Raw genomic sequence first — 22,535 nt, 5'->3', positions numbered from 1 at the left:
TAAACATATTCTCTACATCTGTATACAAGACAGTATCAATCATCCATAGACAATAAAGAATTTTAAAAAAAATATATCTATAGTAGTTTGTATTGGCGCCGCAAAACCTCACCTATTATTAGTGGTGATGGTGAGATTCTCCAAGGCGGGCAGTTTCTTATCGTTCTTGTTGAGTTTGGGCGCGGGTTTGGGTTTGGGTCGGGCGCGGGTCTTGATGGAGGCGTGTCGGCGCAGCGCCGCCCCCGGACCTGCGCCTGCGCCGCCGCCCGCCGCGCCCGCCTCCGACGACTCGTTGGAGGCTGGTTGAGACTTAGAACGCGGCCGGGTCATGCGAGGCTTTCTCGTTCTGTCAACACAAAATTATATTTAATTGTATTGATTTTGCTTAATGTTGTCAAATCCTGAGATCCAATTCTACGGTTAAATATTAATTTTGCTTAATTTTATTAAAGCCTGGGATCCAATTCTACTTTAAATTATATCGGAACCCAAAAGACCGGATGCGTGACTTCAAGGCACTGTGAGCCCATTCTGCATAGATTGGACCGTAAATCTATACTATTATATAAAGCTGAAGAGTTTGTTTGTTTGTTTGTTTGTTTGTTTGTTTGTTTGTTTGTTTGTTTGTTTGTTTGTTTGTTTGAACGCGCTAATCTCAGGAACTACCGGTCCAAACTGAAAAATTCTTTTTGCGTTGGATAGCCCTATGTTCGTGGAGTGCTATAGGCTATATATCATCACGCTATACCCAATAGGAGCGGAGCAGTAATGCCTAATCTCAGGAACTACCGGTCCGATCTGAAAAATTATTTTTGCGTTGGATAGCCCTTTGTTCGTGGAGTGCTATAGGCTATATATCATCACGCTATACCCAATAGGAGCGGAGCAGTAAAGGCTAATCTCAGGAACTACCGGTCCAAACTGAAAAATTCTTTTTGCGTTGGATAGCCCTATGTTCGTGGAGTGCTATAGGCTATATATCATCACGCTATACCCAATAGGAGCAGAGCAGTAATGGCTAATCTCAGGAACTACCGGTTCGAACTAAAAAAAACATTTTGTATTTGATAGCCCTTTGTTCGTGAAGTGCTATAGGCTATATATCATCACGCTATGACCAATAGGAGCAGAGCAGTAATGGCTAATTTCAGAAACTAGGAATTTGAACTGAATAATTCTTTTTGTGTTGGATAGCCCTTTGTTCCTGGAATGCTATAGGCTATATATATCATCACGCTATGCCCAATAGGAGCGGAGCAGTAATCGCTAATCTCAGGAACTACCGGTTCGAACTGAAAAAATATTTTTGTGTTGGATAGCCCTTTGTTCCTGGAGTGCTATAGGTTATATATCGTCACGCTATGACCAATAGGAGCGGAGCAGTAATGAAACATGATGCAAAAACGGGGACAATTTATTAGTTTTGAGAGCTTCTGTTGCGTGCGCTGCGTAAACGGTTAAAGTTATGCAACAATAATGTATGACGGGATTGTTCCTCTTAAAAAGTTCTACAAAAATATATCATAAAACAAAGTCCCCCGCTGTATCGGTCTGCCCGAACGTGTTAAACTCAAAAACTACCCAATGTATTAGGATAAAATTTGGTATGGAGACAGTTTGAGACCCTGGGAAGAACATAGGCTCCCGGGAAAATATATAGCGTGACTTTTATAACGGAAAACTTTAGCCCGAAAAACTTTATAACGCGGGCGGAGCCGCGGGCAAAAGCTAGTTAATAAATATAAGCTATTTCTACAATATTTAAAACCTTACTAGGCTTCATTGACTACTATGAAATTAACAGTCAACTAGGCATTAACAGCCGATTTCATCGATCCGTTTCTGAGAATAAACCAATCAAAATAAATCATTTGCAACCTTTATCCGGTTCTAACGGGCCGGCATAATTGTGTCGACTGTCGAGGGGTAATCATCTCTAGTCAGTCAGCATTCTATTCACTTCCCCCACTTCACTTCTATCAGGTACAGTGAGGTCACTTTGCCATCACCGTATAAGAAAAAACGCTTGTCAAAAATACTTTATTCTGATTGGTCCATATTCACGATCGGTCGAAAAAAAATTGGGATCATTATTAAAAACGGCGTTATGTCTGATGCCACTGCCTCTGTGGCGTAGTTGCACTACATGCGCAGTACAGCAGCACCATTAGGTCCTGGGTTCGAATTCCGGGTCGGGCAGTGATATTTAGGTTTTTCACCTCATAGTGTCCGATATGGCGATAGGCTCGCGCCCTATCACATCATGGGACGGAAAAGTGGGTACCCTGGTTGCACCTCTACATAAAAGGTATACCTCTACATAATATAGGGTATAACGCGCGACGATGTGCATGCGTGCGTGCGTACACTGACACGTGCAAGTCCGTCGACTAAACAATCCACTGACCCTTGTTTGTTGTTGGCGGCGTCCAGCTCCGGGAAGTCCTCAGGGTTTGGCGGCTTGCGGGGCTGGTTCGCGTTCTGCCGCCGGTAAGCCTCCTCGTCCTCCCAGGTGCGAGTGTACTTGTTGGGGCCGCGACTGGTATAGAAAAAAAACAAAATATATTTTCTGTCTAGACAAAAAAAAATTATAGACTTAAACATGCAACATGATTTCAGTTAGGTATCCTCATGAGAAAGATGTCACGAGAAAGATAAAAAAAACACATGCACTATTGTGCCAAACCATACGATATCTATACTATTATATAAAGCTGTAGAGTTTGTTTGTTTCAACGCGCTAATCTCAGGAACTACTGGTCCGAATTGAAAAAATATTTTAGTGTTGGATAGCCCATTTATCGAGGTAGGCTATTGGCCATCACGCTATGACCAATAGGAGCGGAGCATTAATGAAAAATGTTGCAATACTACATAAGATCAGTGAAAACAGACGTAAATTGAAAAAAAAAATAAGAAATTATTTTCATCATGACTATTTGAACCTTATATCGTCACACATGTTCCGACGAATTCTATTGGCTAGGAAATTGGCCCTAATAATAGCACTACACCCTGGAAGTGACCAAATTTGCAGTGTCAAGGACTGCAAGTGGCGTTGTAAGAGCTTCGAAGATTCCCCCTCAGTTGCGTCAGTTCGTTGAAAAGCAAGCTTTCAACGGCTGAAGGCATGTTGCAGGCATTTTACTTTATGTTTCACCTTTCGAGGAAATAGCCAAACGAACTAGCTACTTTGACAACCAAAATATTATATTTTTTTTTAAGAAAATTTAAACTATTGTGATGATTATTGTATTTCTCAATATATATTTTTTTTTACGCCGTCGTCGATTTAAAGCGACGATTCGACATTTATTAATTATGCCACATCTTAGCTCTGCTTTGCAATTGGTTGATTTCCAACTTAGCTCAGTTAATCGATAATGGACACCTTCAGAGTTGACAGAAATATCACTGATCCTGTACAGCTGATACAAACGAAAAGAAGCATAAACACCTAAAAAATAATACTCAGAATCGTTCAACACATGCATGCATAAACATTGACAACACTGACCGCCAATTTCGATTCCTCCATTTAGATTTGCGAATGAACAAATTATATTTATTTATCATTAATTTTGAAAAACATTTTTAAAAAAAGTATTACACTGTTACAGTGGCGAAGAGTGAAGTTTTGAAAAAGGTAATCCGAGCCAAAAAAATACTTTGGTTAACATATCGCGGTCAATTTAACAGAAAACAAAAACTAAGACAAACGACAATAAACCTTAAACGTAAGCCGGTAGGAATAGATTTGTATAGACGCTTCGCCGCTGCACAATTGAATACTAAAAATGGCAATAATGCCAATAAGGGTTACTGAAAGATTTTAGTTCATAAAAGCGTCGATTAAAGTCTATCCGCCATTTTTAATAAACGATCCCAATCGCTTTTCTCGATCTATGTCATAATCATCATGGACCAATCAGAACAAAGTATTTTTTGACAAGCTTACAAATGAGTTATTTTGATTAGTTCATTCTAGGAATCGGATTGAAAATTGAGATTGGGATCATTTATTGAACAGGGCTGTTAAAGACATGTATTTTATGTAAAGCTTTTTTCACAAAAGCAATGACAAAGCTTCTGTTTTATTAATCTTATTCTGGAATATGTCTTGGACCAAATCAATTCATCATGAACAGAACATAGTATTAAAACATATAAACTATTACTTAAATTAAAGCTCCTGCCAATGCGAACCCTCATAAATTAAATTAAGAAAATTATTATTATAATTTTGGATAATTTTTTTTTTATATGTGGCAAGTACCACCGATATTGTCAAATGTGCGATGAATACTCGTGTGTATTTGTACTGTATGGTTTAAAACAAAGATCATTGCATTTTAATATCTATTGATTTGATTTTAACCAGTTACCAGTTACTCAAATAGTACACTCCAAAACTATTTGATCATCTGTAGCGGTAAGTTAGTAATATATTTTTCCTTATCTAAAATTAAATTAAATTATACATTATTTTGAACTTTTGAATATGTTCAGATATTTGTGTCTGACTGTACATGTCTATATATAAGCGTGTAGTACTGACCCGTATCTCCTGTTGCGGCGCGCGTGGGGAGGCGCGTCCTCGTTCCTGATGTCATATCCGTAAATGGCGACCAGCTCCTCGCGACTCTTCGGGGTCTGTAGACAAAGAATCAATATTAAAACAGAGCTGCTGTGGTTGCTAAGTGGGAAAATCACTAGTAACCCCATACTGAAAAAAACAAGCTTTAAGAGCGCCACCATCGATATATATGTACTACGTACTTTGGCGTTCCATTTGATATTGTCGTTGCGATGAATTCTCTTACAGTAGTAGTAGTGGCATTAGGGCACGTAAAATTAAAATTACTTTTTATTAATATTTATTTTACATCTACGGCTCAAGTAACTTATTCTAAAGCGTTATTTCCGAGTAGACATGTATGTGATTTTATTTAGTATAGCGATGTCATAATGACCCTGAATACACAGGTTGATCCCGGAACGCGACACTTACGTGGGTCACTATGGCGGGTTTTAACACCTAGTGTACGGTGGTCGCTATCAGGCGGATATAAAATATATCCTACCACCTTTTTTATCACTTACAGTATGGCGGGTTTTAACACCTAGTGTACGGTGGTCGCTATCAGGCGGATATAAAATATATCCTACCACCTTTTTTATCACTTACAGTATGGCGGGTTTTAACACCTAGTGTACGGTGGTCGCTATCAGGCGGATATAAAATATATCCTACCACCTTTTTTATCACTTACAGTATGGCGGGTTTTAACACCTAGTGTACGGTGGTCGCTATCAGGCGGATATAAAATATATCCTACCACCTTTTTTATCACTTACAGTATGGCGGGTTTTAACACCTAGTGTACGGTGGTCGCTATCAGGGCGGATATAAAATATATCCTACCACCTGTTTTATCACTTACAGTATGGCGGGTTTTAACACCTAGTGTACGGTGGTCGCTATCAGGGCGGATATAAAATATATCCTACCACCTTTTTTATCACTTACAGTATGGCGGGTTTTAACACCTAGTGTACGGTGGTCGCTATCAGGGCGGATATAAAATATATCCTACCACCTTTTTTATCACTTACAGTATGGCGGGTTTTAACACCTAGTGTACGGTGGTCGCTATCAGGGCGGATATAAAATATATCCTACCACCTGTTTTATCACTTACAGTATGGCGGGTTTTAACACCTAGTGTACGGTGGTCGCTATCCGGGCGGATATAAAATATATACTACCACCTTTTATCACTTATTGATCCCAAGTCCTCAGCGTCTTGTTTTGTACGTACCTGCTCGTTCTCGATGTACTTGTCGTGCGACCACTTATTGACGGTCTCGGACTTGCGCGGCGGGCGGCGCCGGTCCGAGGGGGTCTCCGCGCCGTCCTTCTTCTCGGACACCGCCTCGGACGTGGTGTTAGTCGACTCTTCGCCGCTGATGATAGGGAAATAGACCATATATGTGTTGTGTTAAGATTGATTTTTGAATGGGCAGGGTTATTGATAAGCAGTCTCCGTAGAACATATCAAAATTACAAAGTTTCTGTATTGGTAGAATAACTGATTAATTTGCAAATTAAAAAAAAAATATCTAAAATATACTAGGTGAGTATATTATAGATATTATTTCACAAGTTTAAAGTAAATTTTATTTATCAGTTATCATATAAAACAGTTAATGTAGACAGTACTTATTACCATTTATTTGAGATAGATTAGTCTTGAATTTGGTTGGATTATACATTTACTTGGATGTAACATTTACTCAGAAGTTGTAAAACTCTGAGTCTCTCGTATGCCAGTCCATCTAAATACCTACCTCACTGTTCTGCATATGGCTCAAGCACTTATGTTCTAATTTGAAGAACAATGTAATCAGTAGTACGAAGCATTATGAGACATTATATTTATTGCCTATAGCAAATACTACAATATATTGGTAAGTTTTTAGTATAAACTGTATTTGAGCAGTCATCATCATGGATGTAGCCAGGGGAGGGTAAGGTTGATCAGCGCCCACCTTACAAAGTCTTATTCGACGAGTTTTTTTTTTGCTCTCAGCACCTGGTCTCCCTGCGCTCACTATCCTGAGACATGAGATGTTAAGTCTTATCATGTCCAGTCGTTACACTGGCTACAATGTCAAACCGGAACACATCAGTGACTACACACTGCTGCTTCAGAAATAGACATAGCGGTGGTACCTACCCAGGCGGACCCTCACATGAGAGACCTACCACCAGTAAACGTCTGCAAACCAACAGTGACTAAACACTTGGCGGCAGAAATAGACATTGCGGTGGTACCTACCCAGGCGGACCCTCACATGAGAGACCTACCACCAGTAAACGTCTGCAAACCAACAGTGACTACACACTTGGCGGCAGAAATAGACATTGCGGTGGTACCTACCCAAGCGGACCCTCACATATGAGAGACCTACCACTAGTGTCCTCACCCCGAGGCAATTCTTGTGCGCCTGGTCTCCACACCAAATGCACGCCCATGCATGGCGGCACATTTGCCGCGACCCTAGGCGCATAGCTCGTGCGTATGTCTCTTGGTTGCTAAGTTCACATTGAGGTCTGTCTAAGGGTTCGTGAACATTTCCCTTCCCTGCCTTCCAACCATCCTAAGAACTCCTATTCCTTCCTCTTCTCTTCCTTCCCTCTATCCCCTCCCTTCTTTCTCCCGGGCCGTAAGACCGTCTAGCTGGAGGCTACCGAGCCTCCAGTGATAGCGGTAGGGCCCACCAACTCATCATGGGGCTGCCGTGGTTGCTAAGCCGGGGGATCGCTTGTACACCGTTAGCAGGGTACCCCCGGAGACAACCACGGCAGTTCCCAAAAAAAAATAAAAAAAAATACACCAGTATCTGTACAGTGGTAAGTGCATAACATTTAACATGAACGAACCGCACGCGATGCATTACGCGCTAACTTTCTAAACGTTTATCGACGCACCAATGATCATACTGGTCATTGTCGTTTCATTGTAACAATTGAATAGGATATTCACAGGATATCTGTTTGATACGGGTTTCGGGTTTACTGTATGAGCATTGATAGTTATTTATATAGACCAGGGATGGCGAACCATTAATGGTTAATGTCACAATTAAAAAAAAAAACGTGAATCCCCATCCCTAATCCAGACTATAAATTGAGAGGAGGTTATATGATACGCCCTAGAGATATAAATACTAACTTTACACTATCAGACTAACAGTCTTACTTATAAAATTTTCGCAAAGCTATGCTTAGTCAAAATACAAATTTACTCGATCAGCTGTAAGTCAAAACCCGTCATCTTGCCTCTTAATAAGGTGTAAACTAGGAATCCGGTGACGTTTTTGACAGCTATTTAAGCAATTCTTAAACACCTCTTAACGCTAAAACAAATTTATAATAAAGACTGTATATGACTAATGATTTCTTTTGTCTACGTCTATGTTAGACATCGATGAATAAAACTATTTTTCGGATTTTACCGCGGTTTTTTATATTATTATTTTCACTCGACGTTTCAGACTGCAGCCTTCATGGTCACGGGTGGAAGTTAGGTTTTGGTCGGAATATCAAAATTACAGTATTTACCTATATTTTACAATTATACTTTCTTTTTTTAGTTTTTAGCTGTTGAAGTTCTGATCTACGCAGAATGAGCTCACAATGTGTTTTACTCACTGTGCGTAAATTTAATAATTAAATATTTAATAAAATATCATAAGCCATATTACCCACGCTAAATAAACAAGAGACTATAGAAACTATATCTATATTTTTCAATACATCAAATCCAAAATGGCTGACATATAAAATTGCGGTAAATTAGGAAGTCTAGTTCCTGAATACAGAACCTATTATAGAGTTATATTGAACACAATTTCCACAACTCTAAGGTTCAAAATCCAACAAAGACAATGCAAGTTTTACCTGGCAGCGGTACGGTCGTCATGTTCATAGAACGTTCCCCGCTTGGGAATGTACTGCGGGTTGCTTCTGTCCTCGTCATCGTCTACCCGACGCTCGGAGGTCTCCTGGAAAAGGATATTACAATTAAAAATGAACCTTATCTTCTAGATATAGAGGTGATTTTTATAGTTATTTCTATTAATATTACAATTAAACATGAACCTTATGCTCTGGCCATAAAGGCGCATTTATAGTTATTTGTATTTTTTTATGTAATAAAGAAGTTTGGAATATCATTTTTTTACCGGAACGGTACTACAGTCTGACTGACTGCTTTGGTAGTCTAGTTGTATTACGATACAACTGCAGTGCTGAGGTCTCGGATTCGATCCCCGGATCGGACAGTAATATTTTTGTACTCAGTATCAGCCCAGAGTTTCAAATTTGCGCCCGATATGACGAAAGGCTCGCCCCCCTATCCCATCATGGGACTGATATTTACGCACTGTGCGAATAATGGGTGCAATAGTTGCGCCTCTGCCTTCCCCTTCGGGTATAAAAGGCGTGAGTTTAGTAATGTTATCAATTACTTTAAACTATGAGGGTATAAATCCGCTACAGTAGTGTGCACACAGCATTACAACACTCGGCTCCAGTATAAACGCACCCTTAAGTTTGCTATACAAATCATTAAAATGAGTCCATACTTATTAATATTCTCAGTTCATATTGTTATGTCCTTTTTATAACCTTCCATTGCTCTTGTATTGTTCTAGATTCATATATAATTAATATTTTTAACATTACTCATGCATAAACAATTAGATATACATTTTTACCAAATTTCAGCAAAGGGAGGTGTTCAAGATCGTATTCCTCGAGAACTATAGGCGACATCTATTATTTGTCACAGGAATAAGTATTGACGTACAGTACATGTTTTATCGCGATTGGTGGATTGTTCCCCTCCCTTTTACTCCACGAACGTTGTAACACACTTGATTTGATTTCTATTGTAACGACTAGGTTAATTTAAAAATTAGTAAATTCAAGTTCAAATATCCGAAGTTTATTCATTTATCCCACGAGCCAAAGTCCAAAATAAGTCTAAACCAGCATCAAGCCACAACAGAGGACATTAATGATTTTAACACCCTATGTATGCATTTTAGTATTATGTATACAATATACATAGTGTTTCCAATGCGTTGAATGTTTCCATTAACGCAGCACTTCATCAGGCAGAAGACCAAAGCCAATGGAGAGATATCATCATGAAGATAATTAAGAATCATGAACCTCAACAATGAGGGACCAACTGGCGAGATCATAGTGTATGAGTGTATGATGTATTTGGATTCTTATTTAAATTTGGAATTTATTCATTACTAGCTGACCCTACAGACGTTGTCCCGTCTTAACTATGAATTTGCAGAGAGCATTCTGTCAATCCTGACAGTTATTTCAAACAAATTACAGTTATATAAAACTAACATTTTTGTTAAGTTTTCTAATTTCCCGCGCAATTCTTTGATTTTTTTTTTTCTTAAGAACCTTCTTCTGACAATAACAAATACAACAAAAACAATAGTGAAATCGGTCCAGCCGTTCACGCGTGATGGCGTGACCAAGGGACATAGGGATTCATTTTATCTATATAAATAGATCGATAAATTTGAAATTTATTCATTATAATTATTAACACTTTCACAAAAAAAAAATCTTTTTAAGTGTTGTCAGCACATTTTTTTTCTTTTACTATTCGTGGTCCATACATAAGAAACTATACTTTACTGTAAACAAACAAAATAGTTTCCATTTGCCATATCAAGATAAAGATCTAGATGTAATCAGTAATACGATTATTTTATGAACAATGATCCAATTATAAATAACAAGATAATTGCAGAGTAACTTAGCAACAATTAAATATTGTGTTTTATAATGTATGAGTACTGTCCTGCAGGGATAATAACATTCAATACTTGGTTGTTCAAAATATTAAATAAATTTACTGGTGGTAAGATATATTTTATATCCGCCCAGATAGCGACCACCGCACACAAGGTGTTAAAACCCGCCATAGTGGCCCACGTAAGTGTCACATTCCGGGATCAGCCTGTGTCAATAAATGGCTATAAAAATTATTTTAATATACATTTTAAAATAAGATTTATAGGTGCATTAGCTAACTATTGCCTAAAACATTGGCCATGATGACTACAAAAACATCAGATAAGATTGCAAAAAACATTCATTTGACTATCACACTTAGCAATAAAAATTTATAAAAAAAAAAAGATAGTTCCTTTTACAAATAATTACAACTTATTGTTATATAGTAAGTTGATTCAGGTCAGTAATTGTATATAAGCTATGTAAATTTCTTGATGCTTCCAAATATGAAACAACTAATTAATTTAATAAAATATTGGATCTCCAATTCACTAAAACCGTTGATATTTTAGACATTTATGAGTAATAACTACTTATTATATACAACAAACAAATACTCATGCCTTTTATCCCCAAAGGTTAGGCAAGGAGCAACAGATGCACCCACTTTTCTTCCTTACCCCTTTATATATATATACTCCTTGTAACATTTAGTGTTTGAACTCAATTTTAACATAAAACATCACTATAATACAAAAAAACAATCAAGCTATTCAGGTCTCTGTTATTATTAAATTTCTAAACTGGTTATCAGATAACTATATTCATTCTATTGTACATTTCAATGTCATGGCCACAGATGTTTTTAAAAACATTTTCCACAGATGTTTTGAGATCTTTTCAAATACAGATAGGGGAGAGAACATAAGGGATTGCCCTTCAAACTGATTATACATATACATATTAATATGTAAAGTTTGGCACATTTTTAACTGACATTAATGTACATAGTCATAAATATTTGTAATGTTCTATAATAACTGTGACACAGTTTATACTAATGCAGTTATGGTTACTCATATCTCATATTGGTAACTTCTTACTGTTCTAAATAAATTCTTATCATTTACTTTCTTTCTTTTTTAGTTTCGCTTATTTAACACCATTTAAATGTAGAGTTGGCTCTTATACAACTATGGGTGATCACCTTTAGGTCTGAGCATTGTGAGGAAATTGATAAAAGACAGCAACTAAAGGACTGTCTAGCTGTAGCACTTAAATATATAATAATTTATGTCAATGGGGTACAATGCCCAAAATACACTGTCATAAACAAAATAGGCTATATAAGCTAGGTAAGAGAGCTTCAAAGGGCAACCAAATGACTATTAGGTACTCAGTCAGCCTTAGTTGAATATGCCTGTCCAGTTGTTAAATTGTCCAATGTCCTAATTAAAGATGTAAGCAGCAGATAGGATTTGCACACAAATATGTGATAATGAATATAAAACATAAAGAAGATAGTCCATAATTCTACTTGCAACAGCTACAAAATACATATTACAAGTAAATATAACATTAAAATAAACATATAACAAATTAGATGAATCATTAATTTTATTGGTGTGCGTAAACAACTTTGTGACACAAATTAATTTAATTTGAATATTTTACAGCTGACATTATAAATTTAATTTTAAGATATTTAACATATTGTTTAATTATTTTATTCTCCCTATTTATTCCATATACAGCTTTTTAGCCATAATTAGATGAGATCTTATTGTGGTAATTATTTAATTTATTGCAAATTTATTCTCTAAGCTCAGCATACATAATGCAATATAAGAGATTTCAAAATTATGATCATCTTTTGTTTAACCCTTTTTTGAACATGGTCAAAATATTTACCAGAGCTCATTTAAAAATTATATGCCGAAATTCATAATTTGTATTGTATAACTACATAGTATAAGTGCGAAGCCAGAGCGGGCCGCTATGTTTTTATATACAACGTTCACAGTTTTTCTGTAGTGTATTTAGTATCAGCATTGCACCCGTGCGAAGCCGGGGCGGGTTACTAGTTATTTAATACAGCTAACACCATCACTTTTTTAGGGGTAGTTGGCGAGGTAGAGGGAGGGGAGGAATTGATTATGTATATTTATTGGTCTATAGTAATGCTTAAAAAAGAAATCTGTATTTAAAACCATAATTTATAAGCTTTGCCTGCAAAAGGATTACATTAATAAATATAAATATAATTAAGAGTTAGAAATGCCAGTTATTGTATAAATAAATGACTGTTGTCTTTATAAAGTAGACATTCATTGACCATATTGATTATTCATGGAATTATGTATACTATATGTTATATATAGGGGTATTTGAGTCATCATTATCTTCATTTCGCTTTATACCGCTGATTTTATCTACCATCACATATTTATTCAACCTTAATAATTAACAAAGTTTATTAAACCCATTTATTTTTTTGTGTCTGTGTGAATAATTTTTATTAGACATGGAAAATACTTGTTTATATGTTTATTGTACACAAGACACACTTATTTCAGTCTTATTATGACTAAATTTATAAGACCTACTTTTACCAAAATGAATGATATTTGGAACATACTTATAAGGAAACTCACCTGGCTGTCAGGGTCACGTTCAGACGTCTCCGACTCACTGCCCTGCGAGTCGTAGTCGGACTCATGCTGCCCATCCTGCAAGCAATCCTCCACTTTCAACAACTGCATGCTACAGCTTAAACAAACTTGTTTACAATCAACGTGGCGTTCTAAAATTAAAGTCTAAACACAACGGCTGCGTTACAGTGAGTGGTGGACACTCGTGACCTCAATATAATGAAAAGAAATGTGAATTCCGTCACGCGAGAACGCGGGAGAAAGTGTCGTAATACTGGCTTCAAAACGAAAGTACCGGCCACCGTGGCCGCCTGGTCAAAACTCACATTCAAAGAGTTATTGTGCTCGATATCTTGCGATGCGTCCGAGTATTCGCCGGAATCGTCTTGATCCCGTCTCCGCGCTTCGGACGTCATGTCGCCCTCCTCCCTCGGCACTTGTAAAACTTCCAGATTGATAGTTTAATTTCACAGTTGAAAAACAAACGGCGGCGTCGTTCGCGCACGGTTTTCGGCGGCTAACAAGAAAATCCCCCTCTCGTTTTACAGAAAAATGAAATGAAAGATCAAAGAACGTCAAAACAAGCAAGGGAATCCGGCGGCCATAAAAAAATTACGTTCCGTTTGTCATTGACACACAATTTATTGCATTCGCCTAAGGCATTCGCATTCAATCACACTTGTTGGACTCCTTGTAATTTAATAAATTTAAGACATATGTATTTAAATCTTATATCATAAAGACGAAATAAAAATGATTACACAAGAATTCATTTATTGTATTTTTATTAAAAATGAAAAGCAGATACGCATATCATTATTATCATCTAGAATGTCATCCCAAAAACTGAAATCTGAATCATATGACAGATGTCAAACTACCGTTTGTTGACATTGTTCAGGTGAAACTACCAAACTGCATAAAGCAAAGAATAAAAAAAATATATGGTGCAGTTATTCTGTATTTAGAACAGTGGACAAAAAAATACAATGGAAAGGTAACAGATCTGAGTACTAGTTATATTGTTACTATTATATTCGTTCGGTGGCTGACTGATAAAACATCACGATCTTATTGAATTTATACATAAAATGTTTTTAGCACAACCCCTACCAATGAAGAGGATGCAAAGACCGTCAAGTTGTTGGCTAAAGGTTTACTAGAGCTGTACGAACCACCGCTTACAACAATAAATACACATTTAAAAGAATTAACGTGAGTAACTACTTTTCGTACATTATCACAAAATATATCAGCACTGTATTTTTCACTGCTGTGCACCTTTTCAGTAATAATAGGGGTTATATTTTCACTCGTCAAGAGAGTTTGTTATTTAAATATTAAATATCGCCCGTGTCCAACAGTAGGTCGGCGTATAGTACAGGGTTGTTATTATGATAATAAATCTATGGCTCACGAATTTCGTCTAAAGAAGTGTATACTTCATATTACATTCATAAATACACTAAATTTGTATGCAAACTCAGAATCTATCCCACAAAGTCCTGATCTTGTGGTTGAGAACCTATACCTATACCTATAGTTTATAATAAAAACAATAATTTATGTATGTTTAGTTGCTTAATTTCAAGAGCTAAGTATTACAAAGTTAATATATTTCAGGTGATTTTCGTAAGCTTATTACCTACACTGTTGTACGCTCTCTTAAATTTGTAGTTCAAGAACCTTAAATACTCTATGTGACATCATGCTAAAGAAGAAATTATCACTATAGTTAACATTACAGTAACTTACAATATGTACATTTATAGCATAATGCCTTTTCCCTTTTGTTTTTTTTACTCCAAATGAGTTCACAAAATTTCAATATATTTCTAAGTTGTGAATTTGCCGTTGTCACATAGGGTTAGGAGGTGACATGGTTCTGCTTTTTGATACATCATTCATCCCCCCCTCTCTCCCCAGCTCTTTTCAGAGGTAGGAAGAGGTGTAAGACACCTATATTTCTCCAGGTATATTAGGTTGAATATAGGAGGAGATTCGATTGCCACTTACTGCACACAATTCTAGACTGGTTGATATTAAACTAAAAAAAACTCATTATCGCCCTGCCCAACCCAAAATTCGAACTGGATATCTTAATATGGTGGTTGTACTAACAATATGTAATAAAACATTTTGCAGAGAGAAGCAAGAAGCAGTTCACAGTATGATTACATCTGAAAGACAGAAGATGGAGAACATACAGAATGATGCTATGCTTGATGCATTGGTAACATTTTTTAATAAGTAACCTGACACAAATATTAATTACAGAGGTTTAAGAGAATATTGGATGTGGAACTTACAAAAAGAGAAGTAAATGAGTATTTCTCAAAATAAATGAACGAAAAAAAAATACTTGTTGAAAATATTATGAAATTTCATATCTCATTTGCCTTTTTTGTTTGTCTTAATACATTCATTTTATCAAATAATATTATATAGAATCAATATATTGTATTATATACCATTTCTTAAAAACAATTTTGTTTAAATACATGTTTATTTTAAGAAATACTTAAATAAGTATACAAACTTCATTTGCACTTCCAGATATTTCTTTTATCATAGCTAAACTACTGTTTAGCTATAGCTATAAAAATATAGAGTAAACTTGCTATACTATAGCAAGTTCACTCTATATTTTTTTATTGCCGCCTAAGGCATATAAACTAATGGCCCACCTGATGGTAAGTGATCACCATCGCCCATAGAGGTCAGCAATACCAGAAGCACAATCTTACTGCTGCTTGCTGTAATAAAATTATCAGGATCGATCACTAGGTTGTTCAAGGTTTGATTCTTATATTCAATATCAGCTCAGAGTCTGGACTTTGCGTTCGATACAGCGATAGGCGCGCCCTCTGTCGCATCATGGGACGGAATACACACGGCGAAAAGTTAACCTAACCATTCAGGGATATAAGTTATAAATATATGTGTAGGTAAACAATTATATTTTCTTTTGTACAGCTTGCAGATATTGCTACAAACAGAGAAAGATTAATGGCGTTATCCAGCTCAATGATGCAAATTCATAAACGCGTGCAGTCTTTACAAGTGAGTTTTTTATATCAATTTTTATTTTGACATTGCGTTAAATGAAACTGTATACTTATACATCATAAAAATATCAAAATTGATGATTCAGCACAGTGTTCGCAGAGGTGTAAGAAAAGCGGTTTCATTTATTAACGCATTGTCCAAATGATCCTGTATGTTCAAATACTAGCAATTACCTTGACACAGACCTCCATAATCACTATTAATTAACCCATTTCATTTGATAGTCTTACATGGGCGCCGTCAAATTTAGTTTTAGGGAGGTGCATCTGCACCTACGCACTATACCACACAATATCATTAATTTTATTTTCAAATTAAAATCGCACGGGTTTTTAAAAATGCTTCATCATAAAAAAAACCTCTGTGTTCGATAGTGCCCATTGTTGCAGATTTATTCAGTGACTTATATTTTTTGTGGTTTCTTTCTGGGCAGGGGGGTGTACGTGCACCTACTTGCACCCCTCTCCCGGCGCCCATATAGTCTTATGTCATTAATAATTCCACTTTTGCCAGACAAGAGCAGCTAATGTGGAGAAGGCAGCTAAAAACAGAGCGGCGAGCACAGCGGCAAGTCAAAGCAAGCCGGCTAGCAGCTAGTACTGAAGGAATTAATAAACATGGACAACAAAAAAGGAAAAATGTGTTGGTAAGACTCTACATAATTAGTCATTATTGGTTTTATGTAATAAGATATATTTTATCATTCGTAAAGTTTTTATTTAGTGGTGTTTAAATATTAAAGGCCCTTAACTGTTTGACTGAAAATGCCAGTTTGACATTTAAAAATGACATACTCATGCTATCTAGATGGCTATCGAGGGCTTAATATAAAAAATTACTTGTTGAGTAGTCAAATAAATTCACTAAGAATATTTAAATTTGGAGCATAATTTAAATCATTGTTATGTCAAAAAATATGACAGATACAGTGACATACGTCAGTTGTCTATAGGTGGAGGAATTCCCCGCTTTTGGCTATTAGTATGGTTGCAGTCGTGGAAGGCATGAAGTTAGTGACAAGTGTCTACATAGTTATTGTTTCTAGAGATTAGCGGGCGCCGATATATTGTGTAGAAGGCGCTGTGTGGCTAACTTCAAGCCTACTGTGGGTGGACCTACTATAGATTAGTATAAATGTGCACAATAATGTATTGCAATTTTTCGTATTCCATAAAAAAATACATACATACATAACATCACGCATTTTATCCCCGAAGGGGTATGCAGAGGCGCAACTAGGGCACCCACTTTTCGCCAAGTATGTTCCGTCCCATGATGTGATAGGGGGCGAACCTATCGCCATATCGGGCACAAATTCCAGACTCCGGACTGATACTGAGCTGAAAAACCCAAATATCACTTTGCCCGACCCGGGATTCGAACCCAGGACCTCAGAGCGCTATTGTACCGGACGTGCAATACAACTACGCCACCGAGGCAGTATAAAAAAATACTCTACAATTAATTGTTCATAATGTACAGTCAGTCAGAAAAATAGGTGCACAAATTAGGACACTCCAAATCGCCTATATTTGCGCCCTTTTTGCAGGGTTTAGTGTATTTTAAATCCCAAAAAGATATTCTAATATGTATGTTTGAACTTTTTAATTCGTCCAAATATTTTTGAGGCTGTTTGTAATAAATGCAATGGTTTTAAATCAAATAAAACACATTTATATAATTTTATATTTATTTAAAGTACTTATGTTACATTTGTAAGTACTAATACAAAATAAATACTAAGTTACCATATTGGATACAGTAGCTAATCAATGTTATATGATAAAGGCTTAAATGGCGCCAAAATGTAACACTCAACACGACTCAAAATTTTGTACTAATTTTTTAACCAAATTAATTGGCCTTTGAGACCATGTTTTTAATTTTTAACATGTCAAAAATATTTTCTTTTTTATTACACTATTTAACCTTAAAACTACGAGTAGAGCTTAAAATCTTTGCATTTTAGATCTAATTAAATACCCTGAATTCAATATCGAAAATAGATAGGCATTAAAATTTTTTGGTAAAGATGAATTTAAAAAAATAGATTTTAAGCAATACCCGCTTTATATCTTAATATCTTATGAATAAAGACTAAAATTGAAACTTTGCATTCCTTTATCACTGAATATACTGACTTCGGTCAATTTCGTTTACACACTATGCTAGTTGATGTGTTGACAGTTCGGAATTAAATGCATTTTTTTAACAACTGACACTTCCAACAGTAATTCATAAATCGCAGTTCCATTTTTGAAAATTCTAAAACAGATATAACGCTAGTAACAATTTGAATCGATATTATGTTCTTTACTATCCCATATGAAACTAACATAGTGTGAAACGAACCTTAATTTATAGTCTAGAAATGTATAACTGACATTAAGTTTTTATAATCAGAGAAAATATCTTTATAAACAAGAGTAAACTATTTAATGTATTATAGGTCAACAATAACTTGGTATTTGGCGTAGATGAAAATGTAAGCTATGATGTGCGCCCTTAGGATATCCAAAACCACGCGATTTAAATCGATGTCGTTTAATTGTAACGTTTGTGATTGGTCGAGAGACCGATGCGTCAGTCACGGGTTAGTCTTTCAACCAATCACAATAAAGACAAGGAGTCGTGTATTTTTTGCCAAATTCTCTGCTCACTGCAATGTGGCGAATGCACTAGTCCAATACCATCGACTCGAGACGAAGCGTGGGTAACGTCTTAACGCACCGTAATATCATGAATAAGAATTTGACATTTGACGTTTGTTTGACAGTTGGAAATTGTAAATCATAATTATTGGGCATAGACAAGTAGCTTTAGTGTGGTCGAAGCCTTAAAATAACTTTCGAATACAGTGCCCTTTAAATAACCAACTTTTGTTGACCTCTAAGTACTTTATATTGTCTAAGTTACTTAAATTTACATTTTAAAATGTCCTAAGACTAGTTATAATTGTTTAAATTATTATTTTTTTGTTTTTGTTATACTTGGTAATGGCAGTTAGATTCACACAAAAAATATTAATGTACTAAATACTGTACAATAAATATTATTTTATGACTATTTTTTGTTTTGATTTTTAGCAGCGATATGTCGAATTAAGTTTTAATCAGTGATGTTTTATGCTAATGTATAAAAAAAATAATTTTCTTAAATTAATCGGTCAGAGATCGTATCCTAAAGTAACGAATCAACAATAATGTCGTTTGTCGATGTTTAGGGATTTTGGGAGTAAGAACTATTTATACTATCTATGGTTACTTCCCGCCATTTTGACGTTTGGTACATAACCTAAAAATGGGACGTGCAAATGGTGATTTCTAGAAGTTTGTATTTTTAAGTACACTAAATCAGGAGTATAATTTGGATCTATTTAAGTATGCATGCCTGTTTAAGTTATTAATCACTAGACAGTTGACAAAATTAGCACAAATTTATTAACTTTTACTAGTACAGAAAGACTGAACACATTTACTTAATCTAGGGTTGCCGTAAATTCCGGAAGACAAACATTTAAAATTAGAAATCGAAACATTTTGTTTAACATATTAACCAGGACGTCAAAGATATATCTCCTAAATCATGTACCAATACATGTTATATGGCAGATGCAACCCTAACTCAATTCCTACTCCAGATAAACGGCAACCCTAATTCCTTCAATGGCAACCCTAACCCAGTCCCTACCCAAAATCCCTCGTAACATTCAACAGCACAACACCGCGCCGCGTGTTCACCACCTTGGTGGTAACACAAAGTGGCGTGATGAGGTGAGCGCGATGTTATTTGCGCTGGTAGGCCTCCGTGACGTCAGTGAGGACGGTGACCACGAACGACTCGATGCCGGACTCGTTGGAACCCCGCGCGATGTGGAAGTACCCGTTCAAACCCCAAGCGGTACCCCAGCTGTTTGCTACGATCTGTGAATTAGAATTTTTTTTAATGCAATTGATTGAGGTCGCCTGAGAAAAAAAAATAGCAATGACACTAAAATTTTTTTAAAACTTGCAGTTAAATAAGTTTTTTGTTTATATAGCGAGGGATGAAATTTTTTGAAAGGGAATCCGACAATATATCGGTACTAATATGCAAAAATGCTGCAAATCGTTCTGATAATTATATTATTTTTCATAAAATACGAAAGGGATTGTATAAAACCTTCACTATTGTTATAAACTTGTTAAGAGATGGTTAAGAATTACTTAAATAGCTGTCAAAAACATCATCGATTTCCTAGTTTCAACCTTATTAAGAGGCAAGATGGCCGGTTTTGACTTACAGCTGATCGAGTAAATTTGTTTTAACTAAGCATAGCTTTACGAAATTTTTATAAGTAAGACTGCATACATTTATTTAGATGTTTAAGCTTTATAAAAAAAAACAATTACAGACCGTAAGCAGAACGTTCTTGGACCTCGTGTTACCTACTTCTGCTCTATGGTATAATATCAACTCACCCAATATTTGTCGCCGCGTTCCTCACCCCAGCCTACAATCTTGACGCTGTGCAGGCCTTGCAACTGGTTGTCGCCGTGCGTCGTGTGCCGGTACACGCCGTCGCGGTAATGGAAGAAATCTTGGTACACAGTCATTATAGCTAAAACAAATGGAAACAATTAGTCATCAATTTCGTTTAGTATTGAGTTCTACACATTATTTTACCGTTAGGATTGTACTATTGTACTCGATGGTGGTAAATGGTCATTTTCTGCACAAATCTGTTTATTCAATTCAATCATTGTTATTATAATTATCTAATCATAGTCTGGCAAAGTACAATTTGTAATTTCTGTCTACCAGTATAGTATAGAGGCGTGATACTACGTAATATAATAATAATAATAATTTATTTCCAAAACAAAAGAATACCACAGTCAGATTTAGCAAAACATTCTACACTAACATTTTGGACGGGTGTGCCGTGTTTAAGCAATTTCAATAACAATATATAGAATACTTAAATTACAAACTAATAATAACTAATATTAAGATCTATTTTATGAGATGGCTACGATATTATAGTTACATTATGTTTTTCATAATTTTTTTTATCTACCAATGATCTTCAGAAAACCTTAGCGGCATATCATAAGGCATAAAACACTATCAAATGGAGCACTAGTATTTGCTTAAGGCCAGATAAAAGAATCCTTCTTAACGATAACGCACTCGAATGTAATGACACCGTACTCTGATTTTATAAACAAATAAATGTGGCTCTATATTATTTTTCACTAATGCTGGAAACGTACTAGCTAATGTTAGCATTATGGCTTTTCATATTGAGAGATGAGCAGAGGTTGTATAATACTCATTTCACCAGCTATGTTATTTCCTTTGTAATAGAGGGTGACAGAGCCATGTACAGGGCACAATATTAGCCTCTGGGCTGATACAGCAACATCCAGTAGGTACATTTTCAATCTTTCCTCACGCGGGAATCGAAGTCTCTCAACTCATGTTATACCGCAATGAAATGGGGGCAAGTCTCTAGTTTTGTTTCGGGGACGCTAAGTGGAAATATCATCTAGATAGTGCCAATAATTCCATTCGCTCATACGGATGTATGTACTCGTGTGGAATCCAGGGAGAGGGGGCAGCTGCCCTCCCCTGGCTCCCCTGGAACTACAACCTAGGAAACTCGTTTTTAAAACTCTATACTCATTTTTCACTTTTAATACTCATTTTTCACTTACCATGCACGGGTCCTGATGTCATGATATCATACATGATGTCTTCTTCGGTCTTTAGCCTGCCGGGAGGTCCGACCTTGTAGCGGGATGTGCGTTGAGGAAGAGCAGGAGGGCATCCGTCACTCAAGAGATTACCCGAAGGCCTGTATGGACAGGAGGTCAGAGCGCCCTTGTAGGGGAAGCAATCGGCTTCCACTAAACTGAAAAAAATAATTAAAAATAGGCTATAAATTATGGTGACAAGTTTTAATGCAGTCAAAACTAGAGTAGTTGCACAGATTAGCGTGTTCAAACAGGAAATAAACTCTTTAGTATATTTATACAACAGCCACCATTTAGATAAAATGGTGGCTGTTGTACAAATTCGTTATTTTTAGGCCTCGTCCAGAGGCGAAGTGTCTACAACAAAAATGCTAGTTTCGTCACCAGTACCATGAAGTCCACTACTGAATAGACCTCCCCTAAATATTTCCAGAGTCACCTGTCAAACGTCTCCTTAGTGAGAATTATCCCCCAAGATTGTCAAAAGATGATTGGTTACTGCCATGACGGTTAGGTTAGGATGGGTTAGAAACTTACCCATGTTCCCTGGCGAAGTTCCAGGCCACGTCAATGTTACCTCCGTGGCATCCTCGCTGTTGTCTTCTATTACACGAGAGCAGAGTCTGGGCACTCAGCAACCTTTTCTCAGCACCGTTTGATTGAATTGCGAATCTATAATCAAGATGTTTTTTGTTACTTTTAGTTACTATAACAAGGCTGCAAAAACTTGATCAA

At 36.3% G+C, this 22,535-nt stretch overlaps 3 protein-coding genes across 4 annotated transcripts in view; 1 reads left to right on the top strand and 2 right to left on the bottom strand.

Annotated features, from left to right (window-relative positions):
- The window catches only part of LOC115454428 (protein CASC3-like), a 43,255-nt gene extending 29,658 nt beyond the window's left edge, over positions 1-13,597 (bottom strand). For both annotated transcript variants that reach the window (XM_037442776.1, XM_037442769.1), the window contains exons 1-7: positions 13,320-13,597; positions 12,997-13,071; positions 8,468-8,571; positions 5,823-5,967; positions 4,559-4,653; positions 2,408-2,539; positions 113-346 (exon numbers count right to left, since the gene is read on the bottom strand). In XM_037442776.1, the coding sequence (XP_037298673.1) occupies positions 113-346; positions 2,408-2,539; positions 4,559-4,653; positions 5,823-5,967; positions 8,468-8,571; positions 12,997-13,071; positions 13,320-13,409 (875 nt within the window). In that variant the 5' untranslated portion in view covers positions 13,410-13,597. The remainder of the gene's footprint in view (positions 1-112; positions 347-2,407; positions 2,540-4,558; positions 4,654-5,822; positions 5,968-8,467; positions 8,572-12,996; positions 13,072-13,319) is intronic.
- Positions 13,598-13,856: 259 nt separating this feature from the next.
- Positions 13,857-19,128, top strand: LOC115452831 (biogenesis of lysosome-related organelles complex 1 subunit 6). Its single transcript, XM_037442858.1, has 5 exons — positions 13,857-13,990; positions 14,095-14,208; positions 15,139-15,226; positions 15,970-16,056; positions 16,576-19,128. The coding sequence occupies exons 1-5, from the start codon at positions 13,983-13,985 to the stop codon at positions 16,657-16,659; spliced, it is 381 nt and encodes a 126-aa protein (XP_037298755.1). The 5' UTR covers positions 13,857-13,982; the 3' UTR covers positions 16,660-19,128.
- Positions 17,739-22,535, bottom strand: part of LOC115452830 (tubulointerstitial nephritis antigen-like) — a 64,356-nt gene continuing 59,559 nt past the window's right edge. The window contains exons 6-9 of the mRNA XM_037442855.1: positions 22,338-22,472; positions 21,762-21,958; positions 20,523-20,662; positions 17,739-19,985 (exon numbers count right to left, since the gene is read on the bottom strand). Coding sequence (XP_037298752.1) covers positions 19,848-19,985; positions 20,523-20,662; positions 21,762-21,958; positions 22,338-22,472 — 610 coding nt within the window. The 3' untranslated portion in view covers positions 17,739-19,847. The remainder of the gene's footprint in view (positions 19,986-20,522; positions 20,663-21,761; positions 21,959-22,337; positions 22,473-22,535) is intronic.

This window comes from Manduca sexta, chromosome 4 (genome assembly GCF_014839805.1).
Source record: "Manduca sexta isolate Smith_Timp_Sample1 chromosome 4, JHU_Msex_v1.0, whole genome shotgun sequence".
Lineage (NCBI taxonomy): Eukaryota > Metazoa > Arthropoda > Insecta > Lepidoptera > Sphingidae > Manduca > Manduca sexta.
This window is presented reverse-complemented; position numbering and strand designations above follow the sequence as displayed.

Bases quoted from the DNA above. Each gene is read 5' to 3' on its own strand.
- LOC115452831 (XM_037442858.1), top strand. The intron at 15,227-15,969 runs GTAACATTTTTT...TCTTTTGTACAG, and splicing joins ATGCTATGCTTGATGCATTG to CTTGCAGATATTGCTACAAA. The intron at 16,057-16,575 runs GTGAGTTTTTTA...CACTTTTGCCAG, and splicing joins AACGCGTGCAGTCTTTACAA to ACAAGAGCAGCTAATGTGGA.